The sequence below is a fragment of the Desmodus rotundus genome, chromosome 11 (genome assembly GCF_022682495.2).
Source record: "Desmodus rotundus isolate HL8 chromosome 11, HLdesRot8A.1, whole genome shotgun sequence".
In the NCBI taxonomy this organism is placed as follows: Eukaryota; Metazoa; Chordata; class Mammalia; order Chiroptera; family Phyllostomidae; genus Desmodus; species Desmodus rotundus.
The window spans coordinates 51,318,179-51,330,443 of NC_071397.1; the positions used below are offsets into that span (position 1 = coordinate 51,318,179).

General features: G+C 34.7%; 1 protein-coding gene across 7 annotated transcripts in view; it reads left to right on the forward strand.

The window, feature by feature from the left end:
- The window catches only part of FUT9 (fucosyltransferase 9), a 270,697-nt gene extending 258,774 nt beyond the window's left edge, over window positions 1-11,923 (forward strand). For all 7 annotated transcript variants that reach the window (XM_053914070.1, XM_024551733.3, XM_045188607.2 and 4 more), the window contains one exon: window positions 78-11,923. In XM_053914070.1, the coding sequence (XP_053770045.1) occupies window positions 86-1,165 (1,080 nt within the window). In that variant the 5' untranslated portion in view covers window positions 78-85 and the 3' untranslated portion in view covers window positions 1,166-11,923. The remainder of the gene's footprint in view (window positions 1-77) is intronic.
- The last annotated feature ends 342 nt before the right edge of the window (window positions 11,924-12,265 follow it).

The following is a 12,265-nucleotide window of genomic DNA, read 5'->3' on the forward strand; positions in this document are numbered from 1 at the left end:
ATCTCAAATTATATTTTTGATTAATTCTTCATCCCTACCCCTAACTACCCCTCTATTTTTCTTTTTCTGTTTCATAGAAAAAATTATGACATCGGCATCCAAAGGAATTCTCCGCCCATTTCTAATTGTCTGCATTATCCTGGGCTGCTTTATGGCATGTCTTTTCATTTACATCAAGCCCACCAACAGCTGGATCATCAGCCCAATGGAGTCAACCAGCTCAGTGCTGAAAATGAAAAATTTCTTCTCTACCAAAACGGATTATTTTAATGAAACTACTATTCTGATTTGGGTGTGGCCGTTTGGACAGACCTTTGACCTTACCTCCTGCCAAGCAATGTTCAACATCCAAGGATGCCATCTCACAACAGACCGCTCTCTGTACAACAAATCTCATGCAGTTCTGATCCACCACCGAGACATCAGTTGGGATCTGACTAATTTACCTCAACAGGGTAGGCCACCTTTCCAGAAATGGATTTGGATGAATTTGGAATCACCAACGCACACGCCCCAAAAGAGCGGCATTGAGCACCTATTCAATCTCACTCTGACTTATCGCCGCGATTCAGATATCCAAGTGCCTTATGGCTTCTTGACGGTGAGCACAAACCCCTTTGTGTTTGAAGTGCCAAGCAAAGAGAAGTTAGTGTGCTGGGTTGTAAGTAACTGGAACCCTGAGCATGCCAGGGTCAAGTACTACAATGAGCTAAGCAAAAGCATTGAAATCCATACTTATGGGCAAGCATTTGGAGAGTATGTGAATGATAAAAATTTGATTCCTACCATATCTACCTGTAAATTTTACCTGTCCTTTGAAAACTCAATCCACAAAGACTACATAACAGAAAAGCTGTACAATGCTCTCCTAGCCAGCTCTGTACCTGTTGTTCTGGGGCCACCTAGGGAAAACTATGAAAATTATATTCCAGCAGATTCGTTCATTCACGTGGAAGATTTTAACTCTCCCAGTGAGCTAGCAAAGTATCTGAAGGAAGTTGACAAAAACAATAAGTTATACCTTAGTTACTTTAACTGGAGGAAAGATTTCACAGTAAATCTTCCCCGATTTTGGGAATCACATGCATGCTTGGCTTGTGATCATGTGAAAAGGCATCAAGAATATAAGTCTGTTGGTAATTTAGAAAAATGGTTTTGGAATTAGTTTTCCAACATTTGCACACCTGGCAAATTATTTTGATGAAATATCATTCAAGTTCTGAGAATGAAAGGAGAGACAACAGTCTGCTTTTCTGTCATAATTATTTTGATCGCTCTCTCGGGTAACATATATCTTGAAGATTTTTAAGAGATCAGCATTAGCAATCACTCCATTTGGTCTTAAATTATCCTGTATATACCTAATTATTTGCACTGAAAAATAATTTATTCTTTGTTATCATTTTTAAACATAGTACACATTTTTGTAGTTGTCCTTAATGTAAGATTGTGATACAATTACTGTTTGTACATTGATCATCTGTTCCATCTACTTGGGAAATGAAGATATACATCTTAAAATATGAAACATTTTCACTAAATATTGTAATCTCTAGTTCCAAGTTTGCATAATGTAACAAATGAAAAGTATTCATAATTGAATTCTAACCTCTCTGACATCAAAGTTGAACAAAGTGTGTAACTGTCTCTATTTGACCTATTTTTACCTGTTTGCCATGTTTGTGAAGGCAGAAATAGTCATGTAAATAAGAAAGATAGTGGAGTAGAACTGTTCTATTCAGGAAACTATTAGATTTCCCATTTATTTTCATTAAGCTGACTTGCAAGTGTAGCCATTTGTTCTCATGATCTTAAGTTAAATTATTAAAATATTTTAAATATCCAGTTTGTTGGAATTTTAGTACCTAGGATATAATCCTAATAACACTTAAGAAAATCAAAAACACTTCTATTTTTGATCCTGGTAACACTTATTATTATAATAAAAATAATTTCTTCATATAACAAAATGATATGTATACATTAAATCACATTTATAAATGGCACGTAGATGTACAATTTTTAATCACATATCAATTTAAAATATTTTCTCTAGCCCTAATTGTTAAAAGTTTTATTTTACCATATAGACAAATAAATAGACATAGCATTTGGAAAAGTCTGTCCTTTTATTTAAAAGAACCTAAATAAAGTTATCATCAAGGAGTTAAATATAAGATGTAAAACATAATAAAATGAGATCTTATAAGCTCTCAATTCATATGTGTTGAATGAATAAGTGAATGGCATTAAACATCATGGAAAAATTTTTTTTTATTTCAATGAAGTGACAGTTCTAGTCCATAGGTACTCACTGGAGATGGTGTTTTATATTCCACTTCAGTAATTACTCATATTGTAACACGTTTGACTGTAGCCTTCAGGGCTTTACAGAACCAAAATGTTTGTCATTATATTGAGTTTTTTTGAGAATTCACCCATGAACTTAGTTGCTGAACTGCATTTCCCCTCCCTAAGGTTAAGAGCTAGATATAGGCAAAGAACAGCAGGCGAGAAATGATGGGATGCTGAGGGTTCTTCGAGACAGGAGTTTCCCAAAAAGAACCTGTAATTACTTTATGTCATTCAGGGCAAAATCTCTCAAAATAATTAGAGTGTTCTGATAAGATCTATTTGGGTCTATTTGTGACTTATTCTAATAGTCCTTGTACATGTCAACATCAGTAGAACTCAAATCCACAATCTTCTACATCAAATAAAAGAGAGGCAGATTTCAAATCAGTAAGAAGAAAGTGCTAACTGTTTCTAACAGGACAGCCATATGAGGGAATGTGTCCTCTCGAGCCCTAGAAGACTTTGAGCAGAGGGAGATTCCTGTCTTGGGTGGAGGATAGTTTTGATATTCAAAATCATTTCTTTACCCATGATTGAACAGGCATGCTGTGTCAGGCAATGCCTTAAGCAGAGATAAAGATGAACAAGGACATATCACTGCCTTGAAGTAGCTTACAATTAAGTAAGAGAGATACAGAAAAGCTTCCTCTGAGTCTATGTTTATGCATATCTTACTCTCAATGGAGTTTATATACATCACTGCTGATTTAATGAAACTAAGAAACCAAATTTCCCCAACTGTTTCTGAGCTGCAAACTTTGTTTACTCATTTAACCCAATGTAGCTTCCCTTGTATTATCTTTTCTAACCACACTGACTCAAGAAATAGTATGTCTCTGTGGATACCCTCTTAAATAAAGGTCTCCTCCCACATTTATTTTATCATGTTCAAACAGTCACATTCATTCATTTACATTTACTTTATCTTTTTGACCTATAAAAAATATAGAAACAGAAAGAGAATTTACCACAAGTTTAGAAAGTACCTGTTTTCTTCAAAAGCGGAAAAGCCACAACAACCCCTCTTTGCTGTGTTGGAAGCTCATGAGTTCAGTGACCTGAGAAACCTGACCACATTGTTTCTATTGTTAACTGTCAATTTGGATTCATTCTTAGACTATGATTATAATCACATGCTGATCATATGACCAAAGCTATGGCAATAATACCAGGTGATTAAATAAATGGCACATCTATATATTGAAAACTCATTGCCAAGTCCAAGAATAAGTTTTCTGAATTTGAGGTGCCAAAATAAATGAGTCAACTGGACCCTTCAGTTCTAGATCCAATAATCTGTAAATTTTAGGGCTGGAAGGGATTATATTCATGTTTACAAACCAATGTCTTTATTCTACTTATGAGTTAACTAGATCCAGAGATAATTACTCAAGACATGTGTGTGCACACACACAAAGTCATCCGCATACCCCACGGCTAGTGACGTAGCCAAGATCAGAATGTAAAGGCCTGTATTTCCTAATCCTTATGTTCTTTTTCAGAGTATTTTCATCTTATCATAGAAGTATGTCTCAATTCCTAAAAATGTTAATGCCTAGTTGGTTATTAGGGCCTTTTGAGTGATACATGCTACATGGAAGCACGTTGACTTTTGAAAAAAGTACACCGTTAGTAAAACACTGAACTTGTTAGCATTCTTTCTGGTTTAAATATTTTAGAAGTTGAGCTTTAGCAGAAGGAAATGGGCTTTCACTACATTGTAAGTAAAATGAAACCCTTAAGATGGTGTGTGGTTTTCAGCCTCTCCCTTAATAAATCCTGTAGACTGCAAAATTCTGTTTAATGATTTCTCATGGTGAATGATGTTGATGTGACAAAACTGGCTTGCTGCTGATGCTTATAAAAACAGTTATGCCAGGGGATAAATTGTGGATATAAAAAGGGAATGGACCATTTAAAAAGTTTTATTTCAAAATATCAAAAATCTATTACCTTCTTTGTTCTGATTATTTCAGTATTAATTATTGTAGGCCTTACTAGTAAGAACATATAAATGTTAATTATTACAGGCCTTACTAATAAGAATATATACTGAATTCTCTATATCTAGCAGTAGTATGCCCTAAAAAGAGACATGACAATCACATTTTATGACAGCCATAACTTTGAAAATATCAAGTAGAAACTGGTAAAAACTAATATCGACTAGAAATTTTTATATTTACTGCAAAAATCCTGATAATCCTAGAATGTCCAGAAATGTTTTCTGTTGTGTGGGCTTAGAAAGCTCAGATGTAAAGTGACAGAATATTTAGGAATTATTTGCTGAGCCTTTAAAGTCTTGCCTCCACTTGGGGGTTAAATATGAAAAGAATAAGAAACAATACTATTGAAACCTTTTGTTTGCCTGTTTTCAAACTAGAGTCCATGAGTCTTAAGGTAATCACCTAGAAAGTGTCTTTGTATGAATTAATATTACCAAACAAGGTTTAGATCCTTACATTATGACTCTGTTCTTGAATATATCTTTGAATCCCCTTGCACACTGATCTCACTTAGGGGAGCTTCTTAACAAATTAATTATAATCAAGCTATTAAATATAATACATTTCAGGATCTGAAAGATAATAAGCTCAGTGCTTCACATAGAGGAAGAGCTCGACAAATATTGTTGAATGAATTTTAAAAATTGCATTCATGCACAATATTTTTTTAAATGTGATAATAGTTCCACTTATTGGTACCAGTTAGAGATGATATTTTACATTTTTTCATTGGTCAGTTTGCTGCCTGGATGCAAAGGAAGGCATTTTATGTCCTTCCAGTCTTACTGCATTCTAAGTCCCCCAAAGAAGTAACATTTCAGGAAAGACTATAAAGGACTTGGTATCTGTTAACACTTTATTCAAATGTTAACATACCAACTGTTTCAAATAGGAAAGACAATTAGTATTTAAGGTGAATATAAAATGCAGGCACTGTGAAGGGCATATATTTATTACCCAACTATGCACAGAGAGAAAATAGTTTCTTTTCTCCCTAAATGCACTCTTTTGTATTGCAAACATCGGTCAATTACACTGACTTTTTTCTTGATGTGTCTTATCTAGAGATTTTGTAGCATTTTGCAAATAGGTAAGCTCTGCTACTATCCAAAGTGCTCTCCTTCTCAGTAATTCATATTGAATGCATCCATATTCATAAGCATTAGGTAGAACAGTTAACAGACATAAATGATAGCCTGATATCCAGATGTATGAATAATAATAGGCTGGGTTATTGGTTCAACAAAATACAATTTTGAGAAAACCAATGAACCTCTCCAGACTTTGTTGTTTTTAAGGTTCCTTCCAGCACTACCTCTCTCATCTAAAATCTAAACTAATACATGCATGTATTTGCAAAGGAAATTCCAATGACCATCTCAATTTTTAGAGGTAATACTCCAAGTAGATTTTCCTCTTATTTCTCTGAAGAGAGATTTAAAGTATAAAACTGATCATTTAAACCTAGCTGTGGAAAGAACTACCTGGTTCCTAGGCCACCTGACCGAGAATTACCAGAGGAGTTTACAAACAACACTGATTTCTGGGCCCTGCTCCTGCAATTTGAACCCTTCAAACAGGTCTAACAAACATGGTTTTAATGCATTTCCTAAGTTTTTCTGTTCCATGGTATAGTTTGTGAACCACTGGCAGCCAGCAGTTCTCAAACACACGTCTCTTTGGGACTTCCTTTATAAGCTGCATAAGAATCGTCTGAAAGAATGTTAATAATACACAGCTTCTCATTCTCTGGGTCTGAGATCAGAGCCGAGATCTGTATTTTAAAAATCTCCCCAAATAGTTCTGATCTGCTGTCAGGGTTGAGGTCTGCATCTTAGCCACCAGTTAAACGGAAAGTATTCAATTGCTCAATTGATATGAGCTATGACCTGTCTTCAGTTTATGTAGCATCTTTCTGAATATGTCACTAAAGTATTTCTCTAATTCAAGAACCTAGATATTCTCTATGCCTACTAATTTTGTGCACAAGGATGGTACTGACAAGTCTCTTGATGTGGCTCAGGTTATTTATAGTCTCTACGTCCTCTAAATTTAAATGGTGTATATATAGCAGTACAGCTCAAGCTTGGCTACACATCTGAAATCACCTGGAGATGATTTAAAATTGTTGATGCCATACCCCACCTCCAGAGATCTGATCCAACTGGTTTGAGATAGGACTCAGAGGAGGACAGTTGTAAAGGCTCCACAGATAATACTAATGTGAGGCTACCCCTGTCGATCACCAGTCTGCATAAAAGGCTTGAGCAATACTTGTCCTGGAAAAATTATTAGGAATAGAAATGGTTATATACCTTGAAAGAATATCTCTCGTTGTCTTTTTAGGCTCTAAATTCATGTTTGTATTTTATAACATGAAAGATTGGACTATTCAATTACTAGGATCCTTTACAACCATAAACTTTCATGCTTCTGTGATTTGCTTTTTCTCTGTGTGTTTAAGAGATCTCTTTCCCATGTCCCAAACTCCTTGTTTGGTGGGTTGAAAAGTAATTTGCAATTGGGATGTGACAACAAGATACAGCGCCTGAGTCTGAGGACCACAGATTTAGAATTAAACCCTAGCTCTGCCACTAACTGTGTTTAAATTACTCAACTTCTCTTAGCCTCAGATTTTGCATCTATAAAATAGAGTTAACATCTTCCTGACTTTTTTTTTGGTGAGGACAAATGAAATGATATTTAAGTGACTATATAATGTGTTTAAGTCAAATCATTTATTATAATAAAAATCACTGTGAGGAGTCCAAATTTATTTCCACAATTTCAGTTCTAAAACTCTGAAAATGTTAAGTAAGCAGATAGTTCATAAGAATCATTTCCAATTTAACCCAAAGGAATAATCTTCAGGAGAAGGGAAACAAGTAAATACAGTGTGGAAGCATGCATTTATGTCTTTTTAAATTACTACGCAATGCAAAGGGTTGGGAGCTGGCAGTGAGTAGTGGTGCATAAGCATCACTAAACATATACACCTTTTCTTAAAATAGTCCCTAATTTTTTCCTCACTGTTATGAGCAATCAGTAAATTAACAGTCAACTTAGTGTATTGTCAGTTGTGTAGCTCAAATCACAGAATGCAATAGCAGGAATATTCTCAGAGATCATTTTCTGCTAAGGAAATTGATCTAAAAATATTCAACAACTTGACTTAATCCATCATTTCAACTGGTCCACTAGCTTAGCCCCAAAGCCACTTAATGACGTAAGTTAGAAAACAGAATGAAATCTCCATCTATTAATATTTTCCTAAGTTTTTTAAAAAATGCTAAAAGTTACTTTTTAAATGATAATGTATAAATTCAATAAAGAGGAATACATTTGTTTAGTGGTGCAGCAATAAAAAAAACTCTTAGCCAGACTGTGATTAAGTCTACCCTAATTGTTAATTGCATAATAAATAGAATTTTTGACATGAATAATCTCAATTATTCATGTGTACAAGTTCTAAATTGTACTGTAATAAAACATAAAAAGCAAACTTAAAATTTTTTTTAAATTTATGTGTGGAAAAATAATATTAAACATAGCAATTTTTGTTAGTTCCTACTTCTCTTGCTTTAAGGAAATTAGGAATGTTTATTTCAGATACATTAGAAAACTTCAAAAGTTGAGGGCTTTTTTAATTATCTGGCAAGCAAATGGTTAAATTAGTTGTGTGTGTGTGTGTGTGTGTGTGTGTAAAGTATGTTAAATTAGAGCTTTCTGAAAAGCAAATATAAGATTTATCTGAAAAATTTTAAGTGTGACTTTTGCAAAGAGGTATGTTAACTACAGTGACTCTTTATACACGTGCCTGCATTCCATTTTGATCAGTAAGGGTGTAGGAGACAGAAGAGCAGGCTTGGCAGAAGTGGTACACAGTGTAAATTAGCAACTCAGTACTACTCATTATGCAAGAACTACATGCCAGCAATCCAAGTGTGTAGCCAGATCTTACATTGGCCTCCTTATCCACCTTCAGTCCCTTAGATGAGACGATCCTGAAGATGCCATCCTTGTCTAAGGTGAGATTGCCAAAAGAAAGCTCACTGTCATGTAGGGTAGAATATGTGTCTCCAGAGACAATAATTAGAGCAGGCCTTTCACATACTAATTTTCTTCTTTAAGAGCCCTCGAACAAACTGAGCATGTCTGGTCGGCTCTGTAAAACTAGGACCAGTTCACACTTTTAGAACACAGGTGACCTCTCTCAAGTATTTTATATATTTCTTTACAATAGTAAATTAAAGGACAAAGACTACCACACTTGAAACCAGGAGTTTATTTACAAAGAGAAACTTTCAGCTTTTCGATGTTTTACATTCAGATCAGTAAGAGCTCTCGCCCTAAAGATTGACAGGCTAGGTGGCATTGGAAATGGAAATAGAAAAAAAGCATTGAAAAATAGTAGTACCTTTTTTACTCTTCACTAGAAATTTTAATCTCTAGAACTATCACCACAATGGCAACCTTCAAAAACATTATTTTCATTCATGTGGGGTTGTTTGTTCCTTTCTCATTTTCTTTGAAAAGGTTTGGTCGGTAGGAGTCAGGGTTAGTAAAGTAATTATGACAATGTAAAAACATTTTCATATCATATATAAGACAAAAGAAAGAAGGAATGCTTGCTGGAGGAAATGCAGTTGGTCAAAACTATTCTGAATAAATTAATGAGCTTAATCATCCTCACTGAAATAATTATGGTTTATTCTGAAACCGCACAACACAAACGTATCATAGAGGCTTGTAAGGGCCAAAGTAAAGAGCTGACAAGTCTAAAGGTAGATTCAAGTACACAAACTGCAGAAAGGAGAAAAGTGCTGACAAGAAACAAGAAAGGGAGCAGTAAACTAAGGAGCAGAACCCAAATTCTGGTCTGCACAATCTCTTGTATAGTTCTCTAGCTTTTCTGAGCCACAAGTTTCTGTCAACGGGATGTGGTGGACTTCACATTAAGAATTACCCGAGAAACTCTTCATAAATTTTAATTGCTTGGTTAGACATTCTGGTTTAATTATCCTGGCACAGGGCATGCCTGCCATATATTCTTCTAGAATGTTTTTTCTTTTCTCCTTCTCTCTAACATGTGGCTATGCCACTGTTCTGCGAGCCACAGAGAGGGAGGAAGAAGTTACCACTCAATTCCTTTAGGAGCTCTAATTAAAGGGTTGCTAAAGAAGGAAGCTGCAATGGAGTCTTGCAAATGAGTGGGCACGTTACATGCTTCCTCTTATTTCATTTCCTCAAGAATACAAGGTATATGCCCATACCTTTTTTATGCAGTTTAAGTATAACTTTGAATAAGATGATGTGCTCAATGGAGGAAGCTAAAAGCGAACGTGGTGAAACAAAATAAACAAAATGTGCCAATTCTAGCCAATATTGTGAACCGTAAGGGTCAGAAATCCATAAACTATTTGGATGGTAATTGTATGTTTTATTAATGTAATGTGATTTTGCACTATTGTATTGTCATATTTAAGTAGACCCTAAAACCTAAAGGCCAAATGTACAGTTTATAGGTTCATGTTATTTCCGATAAGGATTTAATTGCATTGTGCTAATAGTTGTTTAATGCTGTTAACTTCCTGTATGTGTTATTATTGTGATGCAGACCTATAAGGTTATTGTAAGCACACTGATTGATCATCCGGATTTTTATAGATAAAATCACACATTGATCAGAAATCACTTTTCTACTTATTTTTTTGTAGAGTATTTTTCCACACTTGAAAAAACATGATTATTTTATATCAAACATCAGCTTTTCTTTAAAATTTTATTTTAGTAGCCAATGCATGTTTGAAATAAAATGTGTTAGAAATTAAATATTAAGGTGTTATATTAGGGCAAAAATGCATGCTGTTGGTGAATCATGCAACTCTGGGGGAATTTATACTGCCAATTCACACACAGGCACGTCGCAATCCATGTGCATGATTCACATCCTTTCAAAACTCATTTTTAAACTTTGATAACGTGAAAATGTTATTCTTAGTACTGATGAGCCAATAGACAAAGTTGCTTTGTCTTTTTTCTAATACTGCAACATATTGTGGTAAATTTGCTGTCCCCACCCCCTTAATTTTCTTCTTGCAGTTGCTTGTTGGCAATAAAATACAACAAATAAAATCATTTGTTGGCAAAGGATACAAATTACTGCATAGCAACTTCGTATTATAAAGCATGAAGATGTGGGGAAAATCATCTTAATAGTTCTATACTATAACACAATATTCTGGCAGCTTTTTCTACAGTCAAAAATGATATGTCTTTTTTTTTACACTGCCAAAATCAATACTACTGCCAGAGTGGGGGTAACTTGAGGCCAGGTCTGCCATAAATCGGGTAATAGCATAGAGCATCCACACAGTGTGGACAGCCAATCAGTGTCACAGGTAGAGGGGAAAAGGAAAAGTAATCCCAGTCTTTTTTCTCAGTAACTTGGGTAATTAAGAAAAAAATGATTACATAGAAAATATGAATTTTGGCTGCAGAGACCAAGCCTCTACACGCTGACAATTTGCAGTAGTCTTTAGGAACAGAAATTATTCAGTGAAGCTTCCTTTCTCTGTTTGTTTTGTGTTCTTTTTCAGAAAATTACTTGTGCTTTTGAAAGGGCTTAATTCCAAACAGGTAATATTGTGGACCAATGACCACCACCCCAATGAAATAAGTCATTCATCATATTATGGTAAGGCTAGGACATAGCACTCAGTGACTTCAAACACCAATATAAACATTTACACTTTGGGAAGGTAATTTCATTGCCATGTTATTAAACCAGCAGGGATCCTGTTTATGTGTTTATTTATTTACAGAAGTTTGCTTCATTCAAGTTCAATTTTAATGGCTCAGTGAAGTTAATATAATGGTACAAAAAGTTGACTGTAACTGCTACCCCAAGTGAAAAATCATGAAACAGAGCCTTGCCACATCCTGGAGTAAAGCATGAGTCCAGATGATGAGCGGTCAGTTCAACTTTACCAACCGGGATGTTGATGTGTCTGACATTCAGCGAGTACTGATCTGGGCTCTGAGTTTGCTACTGTATTTTTTGTTGTACCTCCAGAGATTCAACCTGTAAATAACACAAAATTATGGCAGCTAAGCAAATATTTTAATAAACGAAGAAAGGCAAAATGTCATAGGTGTCTGTAAATTCAGCTATTTGGGAAACTTGTGTTTTCCACAAATTACAATTTATAGAGTTATTTGAAATTTCCTTCCCATAAAAATGCCATCACAATGTAGATTCCTGTCCATTGATGTCTTTCGGGGTTTATTAATATATGGTATAATTGTTATAGTTATAATTTTGTGAAATTTTGTTCAACAAGTAATAGTACTTCAGCAATCTGTGCTAAGATCCCAAGGCAGAAATAAATGTGTAAAGGACTTGAGTCTATATGTTTAAGAAGAAATCTCTTCAATCATATTCCTATATTTAGTGTAAGTACTTCACCGATTTACCACTCAAGTAATTCCTTGGAAGTGTAAATAATGATGTTCTATTCGGGCTTAATGAATTCCTGTACTGTGAATATTTAAAATAAAAGAATTCAATTTCAATGTGCAAAATAGTTGGTGCTGGTTGTTTATAATGCTTATATTCAAAATCATTCACTCGAGAAGATCCATTTTCATCTACACGCAAATCTAGATTTCCTGTATATGAGTTAAAATGTAAAAACCAAATACATAGATTTTACAGATTATACATTTAGTACAAACACCAAGTAAAAAATGACAGTGTACATATGTAAACAGTTCTACAGGAGTTTGCTTCCTCAATCGGGCATTATTGTAATGGGCTTGGAGCCGCTTAGATCTATTAATGATTTCAATTTTTGTGTGGTGAGGTAGACAGGAGAATCTAGCCAACTGCCTTCATCCAGCCT